Consider the following 20,544-nt stretch of genomic DNA (forward strand, 5'->3'; position numbering starts at 1 on the left):
GGAAGGTTTACACTGATAATTTGTCTCCTTTTTTGTGTAATAGTTTAACAATAGCATATTTAAGCCTATTTGGAAAAGTACCAGTGTGGAGGGATTCATTACATAAGTAACTCAGTATGTCACAAAGTTCTGAGGAGCAATATAGTATTCTTTTCCGGAAACAGCTATTTCTGGCTTTATCACACTATCGTGAAACTGACCCTAAAGGTTTTGTAATTGTATCTGTATATCTGGCTTTTTTGAAGTGGTCGGCGGAAGAAAAATTCTCATTTTAGTAAAGATTATTTTGATCTCTTTATTTGTTGGGTTTATGAGTGCACCACATTTATCGCTATACAATCCAGTCTACTATATGAATAGTTTTCTCTTATTGTACTTATGTTCTTATTTTTGAATTTAACTAAGCATGGGCCTTCTACAACACGTAGCAAAGCAAAATAAGCACTTGTGGGGTAGCTGTTTGCTCTCACCTCCCCGTTCATCCTCAAACTCACGAAGGAAGAGAATGAAAGTGTGTCATCGTTTAAAAATTTTTCGTGATTCTGGCCATGGTACGGTCTTTCTACAGGTATAATGTATGGGTGTCGCTGCTTACGAAATGAAAACTATTCACACCAAATCTCAGTGCCCACAAATGGGTAAACTGCCTTTCACATAAGGCTGGTTTTGACAGCTAAGGTGGCTCTGACGAATACATTAATTAAATCCAAGTACACACATAATATTTGTGCGTAAAATTCTTTTAAAAATTATATAGCAAACAGATCTTAGTATTTTAAGCAATTTCTATGGTAGTCCTTCCATTAAGCTATTGGCAGCGCTGTTCGTCGTCACTGTACCAGAGTCTCTGACTGTACTCTAATGTCTATGGGCGATGTAGTTGTTTGTCAGTTGTTGTGTGTAGATTTGTTGTTGTTTTGATTCAAGATATTTGTTATTGTTTAGACGTTAGAAAGATACAGTGGGGTGTTAAGTTGGTACAACGCGAATGATGTAAGATCACATCTCAGCGGGAATATGCAGCTTGTCTTCATTTGTAAGGCGATGAAAGAGACACATAATGTGATAACCCAATAGGAGTTCTGAGCTTTCAATTATGGAGGTACGAATTTAGAAAACAGTGCTTATGTCCTTCACGTAACTTGTGAACTGTAGTTGTCTGGATAAGTTTTATCGCCATTCTTGAAGACAAAAATAATTTTCCCTCTCCACCAACTGTGTGTCAATTATAGCTGATGGAGTCTCTCTGGTGCACAGTAGCGGGCAGCGAGACACAGGGAATTTTATGAGAGAAACTGCTATGAACAGTGCTGACAGCCTTCGAGCTGCCCTTTGCCGTCGTAAATTTAAGATTAAGGTCTTACGCGATTATGGTCAAACCTTCCAACTTCCTTGGAACATCACACTGTTTTGCTGTTGTCAGTGACGATCTCATTTATGGCAGTGCACATGCTTGCTACACTGTCAGCATGATAATTGATGACATAGCATGTGGAGGTCATCCATTTCCTAAACATATGTATGTGACTGATGGTGCAGCATCTCATTTTAAGAACCGCTTTAAGCTTTATGAACTTGGTACTGTAGTACAGGAATTAAGATAAAAAAATGGATATTTTCAGCAACAGGTCATGGAAAAACTGAATGTGATGGGGTAGGAGGTCTTTGTAAACATATTGTAACACGATTTGATCTCCAACATGAAGCTGTTGATGCCATAAGAGATGCTACGGGGTTTTTACACACCATATCAACATTAGTAACAATCATGAAACTCTTAATTCTAAATGAAAGCAGATGGAAAAAAAATTAACTCTTTTCATCAATGCAGTGTTGATCGTTACAGTGTAGGCAATTTAAATTCATGGAAAGTCATAAAGAAGTAAAATCGTGACAGAAGACAACAGTAATTTGTGAATAATATTGTCTATAAATATGCTGTTTCTCATTTTTGTTATAAAACGGTTTTGAACAAAATTATGAATTGTGTTTCCACTGACTTATGATAATGTAAAGTACTTATTTTGATTCAGAAATACCAGTGTTGCATTAAGTTTACTTAAAATCAGGGAACAGTATAAATATTTAATTGTCCATGACTGTTTGGCCTTGAGACTAGAGCTAGGTCCACCTAAAAGATTTCTCATATTTTCTGTGGACAAGTATTGCCCACTCTGATTGTACATTCCCTAAGTACAATGACCAACTAACATACTGTGAAATTTTTAGAACATTTAGGATGGGGGTTATAGAGAAAATAATTTCTACACAACCAAAAAATTTCAGATTCTTTCATCTTTATGTACAAATATTTTGACAGTTTAAGAATTTCATGCATATTATCTGACCGTTTTGGCTGATCGGGACTAAACTGCTAAGGTCATCAGTCCCCTCATGTGTCTCACAGCATCCAGAGCTGGTTTTGTGAGATCAAAGAAGAATTGTTGCATCTCTCCTGGATCCTGGATACTAGATCTCAGTGCTATGGAGCCTTTGTGATATACTTTGGAGAGCAGGGCGTGTGTCAGCAATCCACCTCCATCATCGTTCCTTAACATGCCCCTAATTTCCTGGAAGAATTTTATAAGATTCCCTTGACAACCATATAGGACCATATTGAGATGCCAGGACGCTGTTCTGAATGTCACTGGTTTTACTGCAGCGTATTAGGAATGGTAATGCTGTTTTTGTGGTGTTTCCATATTTTTGTTCATCTCCGTGTACGTACAAATATGTAAGGTAATCTAGATGCAATTCCAATTTCAACTATCAGTAGTCATAATTTGTTGTAAATATGCTTTACAGGTGTAGCGTGCGGTCACTGCTTCTGCCTGTTACTGCAAAACTTGACTCGTTCTACAAATTACATGGCAATATTCTAAGAAAAGGTTTTGGGAAGGCAAACAGTATGTCTAATTAGTCTGAAATTGATGCTTCCAATAATAAAGTAAGTCAACTGGGTAGATAAAAAATCTACTTACCAAGCGGCGGCAGAACACACACATAAAAATTGGCAAGCTTTTGGAGCCAATGGCTCCTCCTTCAGCAGAATGAAGAGGGGTGAAGGAAATGGGCTGGAGAGGTCTAAGAAAAGGGGAAGATTTCAAGAAAGACACACCGAACTGCGTGTCAGTTGAGACTTACCATACGGGATGAGAAGGAACGACTCTTTCCATTTCATCTGGTATGGTAAGTCTCCCCTGACCAACAGTTGTGGGGGCCTTTTCCGAAATCTACCCTTTTTCCTAGACCTCTGCATTCCATTTCCTTCACCGCTCTTCCTTTCCCTTCAACCCTTCTGCCTGGCTCTAAAAGCTTGCCAGTTACAACTGTCTTTTATGTGTGTGTTCTGCTGCCGCTTGGTGAGTAGATTTTTTATCTATCCAGTTAAATAATTTTGTCAATAACTAATTGTTTTCGTCATTACAGTAGTAAAATAAAGACCATACAAGATGCTGTATAATAAAAGGAGAGACAGAGAAAATTATATAAGACATCAGTGAACTCAGACACAGTATATATATATGAGCGAGGTTTCTATGGCTGCTGCCGCTTCTCGCATCCCAATCTCCATCGTTCATGGTCATTCCAGTCTCCTTCATTAAGACCTCTCACCGCCATTGCTTTGTTGACGTTGTCTTTCCAGCATCTCTCAGGTCTACCGCGCTTTCTTCTTTGATGTGGAGTCCACTGCCATACCCGTTTTAGCCATCTTATGCCTGGCATACGCTGTAAGTGGCCATACCAGAGTAGGTGCTTCCTTTCTATGTAGTCTAGGATTGTGCTTTTGACATGCATAACCTCTCTGAGCCTATCATTTCTAATATGGTCAAGTCTGGAGTATCCACAACTCCGTCTCCAGAAATCCATCTCAACATCCAGCAGGCGATCTTTCTGCTTCTGAGTTAGTTCCCACAACTCTGCACCATATGTTGTGATACTTTCAATAATTGTGTGGTAGGTGGCAAGTTTTGTTCTGCGCATTATATTCTTGTTCCAGAGAATACCATTTAGTTGTTTTATGGCTCGCTTGCCCTGACCTATTTTATTGTTTACATCATCCATACTTCTACCATTGGACGACTATGTCACTCCCAAGTACTTAAAATTATGACCCCTTTTACAGTATCAGAACTGAGCTGTATGTCGTTAACAGTATTTCCTCCCACTTTCAGATATTCTGTTTTAGATACATTTGTGACAAGACCCCAGTTTTCATATTCTTCTTTTAATTTGTGGAGCATGTAATTTGCATCTTTCTCATCTCCAGCTACTAACACTTGGTCGTCAGCAAAAAATAGAGTGAACAAGATCTCGTCATCTATAGGGACACCCATTCCTTTGTATTTTCTTTCCCATGATTTTAGTGCCACCTCTAGGTAGATTTTAAAGAGTGTAGGGGCAAGTGTGCATCCCTGGGGTAGTCCCTTTGTCACCTCAAACTCTTGAGATAGTTGATTTCTCACATTAACCATTGCCGTACAACCTTGGTAGAGGAGTGTGACAGCTTTCACATAGCTCGGTGACAGACCATTATCAATTAGACTTGTCCATAGCTTGTTCTGTGGAACTGTGTCATAAGCTTTCTGGAGGTCTACAAAGACAAGGTGGGTTGTAAGGCCCCTTGCTGCCCTTTTCTCCACTAGGTTGTTGAGGGTAAATACTCCATCAGTACAGGAGTGACCAGATCTGAATCCATTTTGTTCTTCAGATTCAGTTATTTCTTCTTCTATCCTCTTTTTTTAGGATACGGCCATAGACTCTCGCTATGGATGGCATCACACTAATACCACGATAGTTTGCGCAATTCCTCCTGTTGCCCTTCTTAAATATTGATGTAATTGTTGCCTTTTTCCACTTCTTTGGGGCTTTGTCACCTCTAAGGCATTTGTCAAAAATCACTGCCAATATCTCAAAGAGTTTTGACGGTGCTGCTTTAACCAGTTCTATATAAATTAATCCTGGACCTGGCGACTTTCTGTTTTTGATGGCATTCATTGCATTTTGGACTCCCTTTGGGGTTATCGATGGTATATTATCATTACTGATTTCAATGCCTGGTGGGTTCTCAGTGAATGCAGCTCTGTTCTCAACAGGCTTTATTTGCTCGTGTATTCCCCGTGCTTTTTTCTCTGTCTTTACCGGTTTTCTGCCAGGCTTTGTTTTTTGCCTTAATTATTGTTTTCTGAGCATCTTTTCTCCGCTCTGTATTCCAGCCAGTCATTGTCTGATCTTGAGTTCAACCATTTATTATAAGCTTTCTTCTTACTTTCTACCTTCTCTTGTACTGAGTGGTTCCACCACTCATCACATATTCTATTACTCTTTTGGATTTCTTTAGTTCCCAGTGCTTCATAATCTGCATTATGGATGGCTTCTTTAACCAATCAGATGATTTTTAATAAAACTAGAGAAGTAGCAGAGAATTTCAACTATAATTTCCTGTCAAATGCATCCCAAATTGGATGTAAGGGCTCTGTTGATAACGCTATGGCTCTTAAGACACAGGTGTCTCAAGTGTTAACTAGATTCGGATATCTCCTGTCACTGTAAACAAAATTGAAAGATCAGTTAGTAAAATGAAAAATAAAAAGTCCACTGATTGATGAAAGAACCATCATAATTGTTAAGCACTGTTGTTATCTTATAAATGGGATGCTGCGCCATATTTTTAATGTATCATTGTAACAAAGAACTGTCACAGATAGACTTAAGTATGCCATTGTTAATCCTCTTTCTCTTCTCTTCTCTATATTTTATGGCCTTCACTGGACCACTCTAGCCAACTTTATACAAAGAATTGTTCAGTTTCCTGTCAACCCAGTACTTCTTCATTCTCTCGGATCTCATCCTTCTTTCTTCATCAGAAACAACCCTTTCTATGGTCTGTCTGTTGATTCTTGTCTGCAGTCTGGTTTGTTTGTCTGTGAGTTTCCTGATTTTGTCAGTTTTGTTTCTTAGATCTTCCTATGTAATCTGTAGCTCATCCATATCTTCCTTGATTTCTGTAATCCACTTAATGTTGCGCTTACTGTTCCACAATTTTTCTGTTATTCTCCTAATGATCCTGCTCTTGGGTGTTCTGATTAGATGCCCGAAAAATGAAATGCGTTTCTTCCTGATTGTATTCATTACTGGTTCTATATCCTTGTAGACTGTTTCATTTGTAACTACTCTCCAGTGTCCATCTTTCTGGTATGATTCATTGATGCACATTCGGATGATTCTTCTCTCTATTTTGTTTATTTGTGCAATGTTAGTTGTTTTGAAGATGGTTTCACTTGCGTATGTCATTTCTGGTTGAGTGATTGTTTTGTAGTGTTTTAATTTTGTTGCTATTGACAGGCTCTTTTTGTTGTAGGTTTTCTTGGTGATATATTGTGCTCCAGTCAGTTTGTTTATTTTGTTATGCCATGTTGGCTTTTCATTGAGGTTATGTGTTATGATTTCTCCCAGATATTTAAATTTATCTACAATTTTGATTTCTTGGTTTCCTATGGCAATTTTGTTTATGAGTGGTGTGTCAGTTAACGTGATGACTGTTTTTTTCAAAGGATATTCCAAGACCAATTTTCTGTGATATTTCCTGTAGTGAGGTAACTTGTTGTTTGGTTTCCTGAATACTGTTGGACAAGAGAGCAAGGTCATCAGCAAAATCCTAGAAAATTTAAACTTATGTTGTCTTTGGGTCTCCCGATTTGGATGTTCTTTGGGTTAGTCTTGTACTATTCCCTCATTATGTATTTTAAAGCACATTGAACAGCAGGGGTGCAATCTCCTTGTCTTAAACCTGTTTTTATGATGAATGGCTCAGAGAGCCCCCCCCCCCCCCCCCCCCCCCCCCCCCCCCCCCCGAACTTGATTGACTTTTGATACAGTGATGGTTAAGGTGAGTACTATCAGTTTGATTAATTTCGTATGGAGCCCGAAATTTCTCAAGATTTTTAACATTGAAGGTCTATGAATACAGCCATATGCTTTTTTAAAGTCCACGAAGGTTATTACAAGAGGTTTATTTCATTTCTTGTAATGTGCTATGGCTAATTTTAAAGTGATGATCTGTTCTGCACAGCTTCTCCTAGGTCTGAAGCCTCGTTGGTATTCGCCTAAATTCTTCCTCTAGTTGCTCTTTGATCGTCTTAAATAGGATTCTGGAGAAAATTTGTATGTGCAGTCTAAGAGAGAGATAGCTCTGTAATTATCTGGGTTGCCTTTATCTCCTTTTTTGTGGAGTGGGTGGATTATAGCTGTGGTCCAATGTTCGGGAAACTTTTCTGTTATTCAGATTTTTGTTAGGGCTATGTGTAAGGATTTTAAACTGTATCACTGGCAGATTTCCACATTTCTGCAAAAACTTGGCCTTCTCTGCATGCCTTATAATTTTATCTTCTCTGCATGGATTATCATTTTTCATCTCTCTAAGAGCCGTTTCCACCTCTTGAATTGTTGGAGGATTTCTGAGATCATGTGGGGGCTTGATGGGTGATTCTGTATTAATTGCTAAAAGTTCCTGGGGTTCTTCACAATTCAAAAGTTTACTAAATGCTTTTGCCATGATTTCGGTATTTTCCTTGTCATTATTGGCATTTTTCCATCTTCCCTTTTCAGCTTTAACATGGGAGGGGCAAATTTTTGTAATTGTCTTCCAAACATTTTGTAAAAGTCTCTGGAATTGGTTTTATGGTAATTTACTTCTGTTAAGTTGATTAGATCTTTCTGTGATTGTCTCTTGGTTTGCCTGATCATTTGTGTGAATGTTTTCCTGATATTTTTGAGTTTGGTTGCATTTTCTTCTGTTTTGTGTGTTCGAAATTTTAACCATGCATGGTGCTTTTCTTCATGAATTTTGTCACATTCTGAGTTCCACAAGACATGTCTTTTTCGTGGGCTCAATGGGGCTAAATTTTCTGCTTGTTGTCTGAGAATTTGAACCAGTTCTTCTAAATTATCTGTCGGCTTTATGTTTTGTGTGACTTCTCTATATTTATCATTTCTAATTAATTGGTGGGGATCAAAGTTCCTCTTTCGTTTATTGCACTTTGGTTTCTTTTCTTAGTGGTGTGAACTTAATTTTGATTTTGACGATGTAATGATCTGAACCTGTAGGCCAAACGCTCATTTCCATTAACATTGTAGATTTCTCTGTGGAAGAATTTGTTGATAAATACATGATCCAGTTGCCATTCTCCTTTTCTCCAATCAGGATGTTTCAAAGTTTTCAGTTTGTTTGGCCTCCTTTTGAAGTATGTGGATTTTGAGATCAGTTTGTGTTCCCTACAGAGTTCAACAAGTCTTTGACCATTATTTGTTTGTTTATCTGGAGCCCATTTCCCAGTGATATCCCGATATTTCTTTTCTCTTCCGAGTTGGACATTGAAGTCCCCTAACAGGATCTTAAAATTGTTAATATTTACTTGGTTTATTGTTTTGTCAAGGAGATCCCCAAACTTTTCCACTTCTTTCCTAGTCTTTGTCAGAAAATTCTTTTCATTAGTAGGGGCATGAGCATTAATGATGGTATAAATTTTATTGGATGCTTTTAAACTCAAAGTTGCGATTCTAGGGGAGATGGCTTGAAAATCGATAACTGAATCTATTATTTTCACATTGACTATAAACCCAGTTCCAAATTGTGGACATTCTTCATAACCCTTATTCCAGGTTTCCCATTGTAAATTCTGTAGCCTTGTGATTCGAATGGTTCTTCTGTAGTATTTCTCATTTCCTGGACTGCTGCCACTAAAATTTTGTGTTTATGTAATTCATCCATCAAATTCTTTAGTTTTCCTGCTTTAAGTAGAGGATTAATATTATTAGTTGCAGTGTAGTTGAGCTTATCTTGTTTGATCCTGTTCTTATAAACTGGCATAAGAATTGGTGATCGCCAATGCTCCGACTCATTAACGCCTTCTAGGTGGCTACCCACTGAATCTGATGTAGCCATCTCTTGCATTCTTGGACAGGATGGTGGAAATTTTTTCCTAGAAGACCTTTCCATGGTTGACTTTCGAAGGTAGTTGACCTTGGGTGGAGCAAGCTCTGATTTACAACTACGGTTGTTAATCCTCTTTATAAAAAGGGTGATAAAGCAAAAGTAACTAATTACTATCCGATTTCCCACCTAATGTGCTTCTCAAAAATTTATAGGAACTTGTTCAAAGAAGGCTAGTCAATCACCTCAACAGCCACAACTTACAGAACAAAACTCAGTTTAGCTTCCAACAGGGTACATCAAGTGATCAGGATGTATTCTCATTTACAAATCAAATCATAGAATCCATCAATAGAAGAATGTGTCTCATTGAAATTTTTTGCCATCTGTCCAAAGCCTTCAGACGAGTCAAACATGACGACCTCTTAAGAAAAAGTTTTATGTTTTAAGTGGGTCTCCTTGGATGTGGTTTACATTCTAACTGAAGAACAGAAGACTGTTTTGTTGAATATCACAGAAGCAGTATCTGTGCATATAACTGGGGCACGGTGAACTATGGAGTCCCAAAAGTCCAATGTGTATCAGCTTTGAGTCACATTTTACCCTTTCTGCTGACACAAACATTTTGGTTAACAAAGTAGACAACAGTAATCTTGAAGGAACTACAAATACTGTATTTATGGAAGTTCTAAAGTGATTTGTTTCAAATGGAGTCTCTCTGAAAGCAGACAAAACATGTGACATTTGTTCATATGTGAGCAAAAAGTTTTAAAGTTAGGTTAGTATTAAATTTGATGGTGTAATGAGTGTGGGATCTTGTAAGTTTTTGGGTCTGTGGACTGACAGTAATCTTAAGTGGAACTGATTGTATTCTTCACCATCAATGCAAGATTAGTTCAGCCTCTTCTGCTCCCATACTATTATTTCTCTTTGTGATACTGATGCTGTCAGTACTGCATACTGCGGCTACTGCCACACTCTACTATCTTATGGCATTATATTTTAGGTGAATGAGCCACAGAAAACAAAAATTTTCACCGCTCAGAAAAAGACTGCTAAAAGTCATAATGCAGACACAATTTGCTTGAGAAATTGACTAGTGTCTGTGTATACGGCAGCAAGGGGGGGAAGACTTTTGAGCCAGTATCTAAAGAAATAGCATAACCCCATTAAGGAATAGACATCGGAAATACGGAAGCGTCCGATCCTGCCCGTCTGCTTTGACCCATGACGTCACAAATATGGCGGAAACGACCATAAACCACGATTCCAACATGGCACATATAAAGTCGGTACGTACGCACTATGAGGACGAAAATACATCGAAAAACAAACACACACACTTTCCACAAAAAGCCTAATGACACTAATGGGACAAGCGTGGGAAATGGGGTGTTTTTTGGTGGGGGCAGACTAAATATAAACAAATTTAGATACCCCATCCCCATACAAAGCCACACGAACGGCGAAAAAAAAAACCGACATCACAAAACTCCCATACCACTAAACACAATATCTGGAATCGGGAACTTCCCTTGACCTATGTAGCTCAACAGCAGCTCCCAATCCCATAAATTAGGATTAAACACTTCCCTTGGCCTATATAGCTCAAAAACATCTCCCGATACCAATAACATACACAGCCACACATTGGGATCAAACACTTCTCTTGACCTGCGCACTGTTAATTTTATTCGTCATATCTATTCCTGAACAAAAACAACAACCGATTAATTTTACTAAAATTACCACACAATGTACAGCGAACAACACTAAATTAACCTTCACACAAAATCGTTAACTCACTGAAACGAATTCCACTACAAACACAGCCGACACTCGAACAATTCTGGATAATGAGCAAAAGCAAACTGAGCCCATTACACCACACAAACGAAAACCCTGAACATACCACCAGAGAGCACAACAAACCACAACACGACGACATCTACGAACATGCCACACTCACAAACCAAACCCCGTGCTGTCATGACGGCACACATGACAACACCCTTACGTCACGGGTCAAAGCCGACGCATGGGATCGGACGCTTCTGTTGACCCTAGACATCTTGTAATTCCAGATCAGGCGTGAACTGCGATAATTTGAGTAAAAATTTTCCACTCAGGTATTCATGACATAGATGTAGGGGAGGCCCATTTGCTTTAGCTAAAACCATGTTAGTTGGCATAAACTGCATATTGCACACAGACATTTGTATAACTGTCTTGGACATGCGTTTGGAGCTGACCCCGAAACAAAGAGAAGTGTAATCCATGTATGGGTGTGCCAAAGCATGATACAGTCTTAGTCCAATGTCTGCATCTGCTATCAACAACAGCTTCTGTAATATGTTTCTTCCATTGAAATTTGTGCTCTATATTGAGTACAAGATATTTGACCACTGCCTTGGCTAGTAATTTGTATGGCCCAGGCTTCAGCATTACTATTGGAAGAACCCTGTGTCTGGTGAAGAGTAGAACCAAGACTTTGCTAGGTGATCAATCAAAACCATTCTTCACCGTATACACGTGTAGCCTAGACATAACTTGATCCACCTTCAGCAGGCCACTAGAAAGGGTCTCACTGAATATACAGGGTGAACATTAATAAAACCAACATACTGCAGGAAACCAACATACTGCAGGAACTGATTCCTGACTGGAAATGTAGGAAAAAAGATCCTATGAACATGTGTCTGGAAATGCATTTGTGCCACGGTAGACAGTGCTGACAAATGACATTTCTTTTGACCATGTGCCGTGTGTTCCTTGTGTGCTGCATGCTGTGTGTATGCAGAGTACTGTAAGCAGCAGAATGGCCCGGTATTCATGTCAGGAACAGGCCAAGCAGATAGAAATGGTTGAGAGGCCGCATAGCTATATGAGAACAAGTACCCTCACAGACACCAACCACATCACACAACATTTCAAGCCCTTTCTTTGCATTTGTGTGATCAAGAGCCCTTTCAGACAGATGAACATGGAGGGAGGTGGTGGATTGTGGATACATCAGATTTGTAAGATCGGCTTCTACAGGATATTGAGATGAACCGTAGTACAAGCTCCAGGCAAATGGCTCGCCAACAGGTTGCAAGCCAAAGTAAGATTATGTGTGTTCTGCATGACAACCGCTACTATCCATATCACCTGTAACAAGTGCAATGATTATCAGCAGCAGATATCTCTCTGCAGGAAGGATTCTGTTTTTGCACCAGAGCATCACAATTATGGGATTTCTGTCATCAGTCCTCTTTACTGATGAAGCAACCATTACCAGAACTGACATCATCAATCTGCATAATTGTCATCTGTGGGTGACAGACAACACATGTGGCCAGAGGGACTTTCATTCATCAGTGCCATATACTGTGACAGTGATGCATTTCTGGACATAGGACCTTTTTTCCTCCAGTCCCAGTCAGGAGTTGGTCCTTGCAGTTTGTTGGTTTTATTATTGCTCATCCTGTATATTCAAGTCATCAGCACCCTGTAAAACTGTTACATTTTGTGGCAAACAAGTTTGCAGGTCCAGTGTAAAAGGGTTGAAAAGCAGAGGGGGGAGGGAGAATTATTCCCTGGGGTGATCCATTGCTTATCATTCTCAGCCTGTTGAACTGTTAAAAACGTGTATCCACCACTGCTCAGGACCACCTGTCACATGGGGAAGTTTATTGGTCTTGCGAGCAGCTTTGCTGTTTCATGGGTGATTGGTGACAAGGGTCTCTTGGTTGTCACCTAAGTTGACTTCATTGATGGATTCATACATTTGGTTTTCAAAAGCGTTCAGGAGCTGAAGAGCACTATAAATGGCTTTGAAGTCCCTGTGTGGGACTACTGAAAAAACAATTCCAAGTGTTCAGCAGTTCCCTGCCATTTTCCATCACACATCTGCGGCAGGATGCACACATGAAAAATAGCTGAGACACACTGTTGTCACAAGGAAACGGAAATAATAACTCATAATCAGTTACAAAAACCTGAAGAGCGAATTTTTAGTGCAACCTGTGGGGATTGGTTGTTGCTAAGCAACTTTACATGTTCAAAGTTCCTAGACTTACATGTAGAGACCTGTTTAGAACATTAGGTATTCTAACAACAATATATATACTAACTGTTGTGTTGTGTTGTATTTGGAAAAATCAGCCTCAGCAAATCAAATATCTCATGCAATAGTCACAATATGAGGAGAAATAGTAATCTATGGCGTGAACTAAAGAACCTTAGCATGTTGCGAGAACTATTGCACAATCAACTGAACAGCTTACGCATCCAAAAAGAATGAAAAAGAAAATTGAGGATCTGTTAGAAGACAGTCAGTATGGCTTTAGGAAAGGTAAATACAGTAAGTAGATAGGCAGTCCTGACATTTTGCTTGATAATGTGGAAGTATGAGTGAAGAAAAATCAAGACTCATTTGTAGGTTTTGTCAACGTGGAGAAACCTTTCGACAATGTAAAATTGTGCAAGGTGTTCAAAATTCTGAGAAAAATAGGAATAGGCAATAGGAAAGAATGGGTAGTATGTGATATGTACAAGTACCAAGAGAGGACAATAAGATTGGAAGACGAAGAACGAAGCGCTCAGATTAAAAAGGATGTTGTAAGACAATTAAAAAGGATGTTGTAAGAAAAGAATGCAGTCTTTTGCCCCTACTGTTCAATGTGTTCTAGAAGAACCAATGATAGAAATGAAAGAAAGATTCAAGAGTGGGCACTGATGACATCAGTCAGGATGAAAAAGAATTACAGAATTTGTTGAGTGAATGGAATGAACAGTCTAACGAGTTCAGAATATGGATTGAGGGTAAACTGAAGAAAGATGAAAGTAATATGAAGTACCTGAAATGAGAATAGCAGGAAATTTAAGATCAAAATTGGTGATCACAAAGTAAACAAAGTTAAGAAATCTGCTACCTTGGAAGCAAAATAATCCATGATGGGCAAAGAAAGGAGAACATAAAAAGCAGAGTAGTACAGGCAAAGAGGGTGCCCCTGGCCAGAAGTAATGTATTAGTATCAAACATAGGCCTTAATCTGAGGAAGAAGTTTCTGGGAATGTATATTAGGAGAACAGTATTGTATGATAGTGAATCATGGACTATGGGAAAAACCAGAACAGAAGAGAACTGAACAGTTTGAGATGTGATGCTACAGAAGAATGTTGAGAACCAGGTCGGCTGGTAAGACAAGGAATAAGAAGGTTCTCCACAGAATTGGTGGAGGAAGGACATATCAAAAACATTGACAAGAAGAAGGGTCAGGATGATAAGATACATTTTAAGATATCAGGGAATAACTTCCATGGTGCTATTGGAGCTTTGGGGGTAAAAACTGTAGAGGAAGACAGAGATTGGAAAGCAGCCAACAAGTAGTTGAGGGTGTTGAGTGCAAGAGCTACTCTGAGATGATGAGTTCGGCACAGAAGAGGAATTTGTTGCATGCCGCACCAGTTCGGTCAGAAGACTGATAGCTCCAAAAAAAGTCTGATGTTATTTGGTGGAATCTATTAATAATTGATGAAGTATTGATGCTCACTGATGGTTCCTTACTTTTAAAAAGTCTCTGTTTTCCTTTCTCTATCTGTTAACCTGCATTGTTTGTTTGTGTTGCATACAATGGCTTTGTGTTGATTATCTTCTGTACTGTAATGTTGTTGATTAAACAGTTCCTTATTTTCTTATTTCTTATATTCCATATACTATGTAATAATATTTGAAGTAATGTTTGTGAAATGTACTTTTTGACTGACACTATGTCCAAGCAAATATCACCAGCTGAAAAACAGGATATGAAATCTGTATGAATGAAAGTGTAACATCATAAATCTTTGAAAGTTCTTCAGCAATTGCTTTAAAATTTTGACCCAGTATTGCATTCAAATATGCATATGTTTTTATGTACCTTCTGAAGTGACGTGTACATACACGCGCGCGCGCGCACACACACACACACACACACACACACACACCATATGGCATTCCAGAAGGTATGTAAAATACATGTGTAATTCAAAGGTGAAGAGTTTTTGGAGATTTAAGATTTGGAGTGAATGAAAATTTACATAACAGACAGGCACAACAAAAAGACTACTAAATGTGTGAGCTTCTGGCCAACACACACACACCACACACACACACACACACACACACACACACATACATATTCACATAAGCACAACTCATGCAACACATGAGCACATGCATCTTCCATAGTTTGCCTGTTGTAGGATCACAGCTGTAAACTTAAGACTCTCAGAAACTGGAGTGAATGAGACCAGAAACAAGGTGAGAGTGAATAATGAGTTGGAATAGATGCTTCAGCCGTGGTGTAAAAAGAAACATAAATTTCAACCTCAGAATTTGGGCCAAAACAGAACTAATTCTAGTTTTCAACTGAAAAGTGAATAAAATGATACTATGAACATGAATACAGAACTAGAATGCAGCAGCTTCAGGTGAAGCTCAGCACTCAGAACAAAAGATAATGCATGAAATGAGGTTGCTTTTACCTTTGCAGGAGACTAGTCATCCCGATATTTAAATAAATTATAGAATTCACTGTATCACATTTTGTTTTATTTGCACAGATAAACAGTTTTGGCTCTACAGCCATCATCAGATCTACAAGAAGCATATAAAACATGAACCTGTTAAATACAGAAATAAGTATGTGCTATTTACAAGTATTCTGAAAGAGTTCTTGTATCAATTGCTATACATTTCTCTCTCTATTTATAGTTTGTCAACAACTGTATCACACTTCCTGGCAGATTAAAACTGAATGCGGTCCAAGATTTGAATTCAGGACCTTTGTCTTTCTTGGGCAAGTGCTCTACCATCTGAGCTATCCAAGCATGACCCACAACCTGTTATCACTGCTTTAATGCTGACATGACTGGGTGTTCTAATTTCCAGACTTCACAGAAGCTCTCCCACAAACCTTTCAGGACTAGTGCTCCTGGAAGAAAGGGTATTGTGGAGACAAGGATTAGCCACATTCTGGGATGTTTCCGGAAAGAAATTTTCACTTTGTACTGGAGTGTGTGCTGAAATGAAACTTCCAGGTAGATTAATACTGTGTTCCGGACCGAGACTCGAACACAGAAGAGCACTTGCTTGCAAAAGGCAAAGGTTCTGGCTCGAGTCTCAGTTTGGCACACATTTTTAATCTGCCAGTAATTGTCATATCAGTGCACACTCTGCTGCAGAGTGAAAATGTCATTCTGGAAATATCCCTCAGGCTTTGGCTAAGCCATGTCTCCGCAGTGGCCTTTCTTCCAGGGTTGCTAGTGCTGCAAGTTTCACAGGAGAGCTTCTGTGAAGTTTGGGAGGTAGGAGACATGACACCACCGGAATTAAAGTTATGAGGATGAGTCGTGAGTCTTGCTTGGGTAGCTCAGTCGATAGAGCACTTGCCTGCAAAAGGTTCTGAGTTTGAGTCTCGGTCCGGCATACAATTTTAATCTACCAGGAAGTTTCAAATCGGCGCACACTCCACTGTGTGAAAATTTCATTCTGGAAACTCTATCACAGTATGCGAGCACAGTGTTTAAGTTATTGTTCAATAGCAACCAACATTACAGGATGCACACATGATGTTTTTGTGTAACTTACAAAAAGATAAGCACAAGGAGTAGTTATTGATATAGGTAATCACAAGAAAAGTTACTCTTTCTGTGCAGTTATAAACATAGTTTATTCAGTTTTTTCCAGAGAATTAAAGTTACAAATTATAGTTTTTTAAATAGAACATTATTTTTTCTGTCATGTAGCCAAGGTATTTAAACCACTAGTGTGCAGATCAGTTTAAATCAAAATTCTATCAATTTTACTGAGAAAACTAGGAATGTTTCATATTTTTGTTGATGATGCAATATACTGTACATAATTGGTTGTGTTGAGATGGATGTTCTGGTGGTGGAATGTTTGTTTAAGTGTTTGAATGAGAGTCCATTTTCCTGAATTAACAACGTAATGACTAATGGAGTTCTTTGACCAAGATAACCAAAAGGATGTACACCTTTGCCATGAGTTGATGATACCTTGGACTGTCTGATGATAGTGAAATATTTCTTCAGTATGAACATGCAAAATTGCTAGTCACAGATAGAGGTTGATGTGGCTGGCTAGATAAAAACTGCAGGAAATAAAAATATCTTGAGGCATGTACTTAATGGAAATTGGGGCTATCCTGATTCAGAAAATGTATTTTTACCTACTCCTCGCCACATTTGTGTTGTGAGTGGTTCACTTGGAATGTGCCCCCTCTATAGGTGCTTCTATTCATTGCTCTATGTTTTGTAACATTGATCTTCTAGTTAATTTTGATGTTGTTTCACTTTTTACTCAGTTATCTTTGGAGGAGTCTTTGTTGCTAATTGGTCAGCCTTGGATAATAAAACTACTGGGCTGTGCTGCCTTGTATTGAAGAAAACTTATTTTTTATGCAATGATACATTTTTTTTTAACAAACTGATGGCTTGGCTATGGGGAGTCCTCTTTCCCCTATTGTTGCCAGTCATTTCATGGAAGATTTTGAAGATACTGCATTTAGGGCTAGGATCATTTTAACTCCCTTCATCCATGCATCAAATTTTTGATGGGAATTAAAAAAGATGGTAAATGACATTTTTTGGATGTTTTAGTACATAAAAAAGAAAACAGAACTTTGGTACAGAGCGTATACTATAAACCTGCACCCTATGTTTACGGACTAGTTATCATCCACCAGGTCAACACATGGGAGTTTTACATACACTGGCCTAGAGATCCTATGCTATTTCAGATTATGATAATTTGATGCACAAGTGGATTATCTTAAGGAAGTTTTCATACAAAATAGATGTACTGGTCATCAGGTTGTTTGTGCTTTTCAGTTTGGACCACCATGTGAACCAACAACGGACACTTTTAAAACTGTTGCTTTTTTACCCTTTGCAGGGAGTATTTCTTTGAAAAGTTGAAGAATCCTCAGAAAATATGATATTAAAAATTTGCTTTTGACTGAAACTAGAGCCACTCTTGGATCTGTTAAAGATGATTTGGGATTGAGGAAGCCTGGGGTATATAAAATTCCTTGTCAGTGCGGAAAGACTTATATTGGACAAACTATTTGTACGGTTCATGAATGTTGTAGGAACATCAACGTCACACTCATTCGCTCCAGCCTGAAAAATTTACTGTCACTGAACAATGTCTCAATGAAGGGTGTAGTATCTCATTTAAAGAGATGCAAATTATTGCTCTGTCTTCCCGATACTAGGATTGTGTACATCAAAATAAGATTATCCAATGACATTATTAACAGAGATAAAGGTTTTCCTCTAAGCAAGATATGGCATTCTGTTTTATCAGATATAAAATAACAATGAACTGGTTTTCAACCCACTGTGTCTTAGTTAGCGATTTATCACTTTTGTTAGTTTCTACCGCTAGTGGTACTGCAATTCCTTGCTTCTTGCGCATGCGCAGCAGCCTGTTTCTGTGGTGTAACGGAGCCGCTGTATCTGATGTTGCCTCAGTTCTGATGTGACTGTGCACCTGCAATATCACCTGAAGATATTATGTTGTCAGGACGATGCTATCCGGCTGCACACCCTTGTAAGAGCATTAACCATTTCCAACCCTGTTTGTACAATAGACCGCTCATTGACTGATTACCACCATTTATGGTTGCTGACAAACCTGAAGGATCTGTCAGACAATTGGCAACATGGGCTCTAAAGCTTCAAGATTATATTTTTATAGAAGTATACAAAAATGGATGAAACACAAAAATGGTGTGGGCCTTTTGTGGAATCCATTGGAAGAACATTACATTGCTGGTGGTATCCCACTCACTGCTGCACTAACAAACATTGTAGCCGAGTGAAACAAAGATGTACTGTTAATGAAGACCATCTTAGATATGGAAGAAACTGTCAAAAGAATATTCAGAATAACAGATGAATAATTGTATCACAGGAATTATGACCTAAAGCTACAGAAATGGTTGCTTGTCGTCCCAGTTTATTTACAAACAGGCCTACTAAATTATTTGAATGACTATTGAACATCAGCCCATGTGGGATTGGCAAAGATCTTGGACAGGATCAGGAGCAGGCATCATTGGTAGTGAATCTGTAGTGATCTTTCAGATCAAGGCTCTTCCAATTGTTGAAGCTCTGGGAACCACCAGATTTGTTATGGGAGGCATAATTTTGAAGCATGGAGCAGCATGTATAATTATCTCTAACTGTGAAAGAGGGCCATTTTGTGTGATGAAATGGGACATTTACATAATATGTACAGTAACATGTTTCACATTCCAAAATTTTTTGAAATTGGAAACAAGACTCCCTGTCCGTGGCTATAAAATAGTATAGGCCTAAATATAATTTTTGCAAAATAAACTTATAGAAATTGTGTTTAATTCTGTGTAAATAAGTAAAAATAGATATGATCGTATAACTGCAGAGTTATTCATTAACGAATATTAGTTGGGACCATACACATATGTACCCACTTAAAACTGCTGTTTTGGACAGACATTTTACTTGGTGAACTTTGGTTGACTTGAAAATGGGCATAGCCTGAAACCAGTCACAGACTAAACATCCATGTCTAAAGTGCTCTGGACCTACTAGACAAACAGAATGAGCTGTGTTTTAAAGGCTATATGTTTGCAGAATCTATATTTATTTTCTTAGAGGAGATTTTCATCCTCCAAGTAATCACAATGGACATAAAACATGTCCCATAATTCTGCAGGTGATTGAGATCAAACAATGGAAAATCCAGGATGGACTGTAACAATATTATGAGAAAGAAAGTTGCTACTCACTATATAGTGGATATGCTGAATTGTTGATAGGCACAACAAAAAGACTTTTGGCCATTGACCTCTGTCAACAAGACACACACACACACACACACACACACACACACACACACACACACACACACAATGTACATATGTCTGACAGCCCTTCCAGAAAACAGGAGTGATGTGGGATTTTTTCCAATTGCTTTGTTGGTCCAGCAACCTGTGATAAACTGCTACTAGAAGGGGAGTAAATTCTTTCGTATAATCTATGGAGAATCTTACAAGTACAGGTCTAGATGCCTCTCCACTAATGAGTGATTTTAGTTGATCTTCTGTTGTGCAATTACTTATATCAATATCTACCATTTTGGCATGTGTGCGATGAGAGAAATAAGGAACTTTACTACAATCTGCAGTAGTGAAACAATTTTGGAAGAAGGGATTCAGTAGTTTGGACTTGTCCCTATTATCTTCTGTCTTGGTTCCATTTTGGTAACCCAGTGACCAAATAGATGGTTTCGAACCACTTGTAGAAGTCACGTAATACCAAACCACCTTAATATTTTTAATCAGGTTGATAGTCAAAATTTTGCTTTCAAAAGCATTAAATTCATGTTATATTGTTCTCCTTTTCCAACATTTTAGTTTGTCAGCCAGGCTTGAGCTTCACTTAAGTCTGTGCTGCTTTCACAGCAATATTCTAATATGACTGTTGAATGATCGTTCCCATCCTTCACAACCTTTTTTGGCATGTACTATATTAAGGTGTGTTGTACAGTGGTTTCATTCACATTTATTTGTGTGTCA

At 38.4% G+C, this 20,544-nt stretch overlaps 1 protein-coding gene across 2 annotated transcripts in view; it reads left to right on the plus strand.

Annotated features, from left to right (window-relative positions):
* Positions 1-857: 857 nt before the first annotated feature.
* The window catches only part of LOC126191253 (uncharacterized), a 143,018-nt gene continuing 123,331 nt past the window's right edge, over positions 858-20,544 (plus strand). For both annotated transcript variants that reach the window (XM_049932062.1, XM_049932063.1), the window contains exon 1: positions 858-1,102. In XM_049932062.1, coding sequence (XP_049788019.1) covers positions 1,097-1,102 — 6 coding nt within the window. In that variant the 5' untranslated portion in view covers positions 858-1,096. The remainder of the gene's footprint in view (positions 1,103-20,544) is intronic.

The sequence above is a fragment of the Schistocerca cancellata genome, chromosome 6, assembly GCF_023864275.1.
Source record: "Schistocerca cancellata isolate TAMUIC-IGC-003103 chromosome 6, iqSchCanc2.1, whole genome shotgun sequence".
Classification (NCBI taxonomy): domain Eukaryota; kingdom Metazoa; phylum Arthropoda; class Insecta; order Orthoptera; family Acrididae; genus Schistocerca; species Schistocerca cancellata.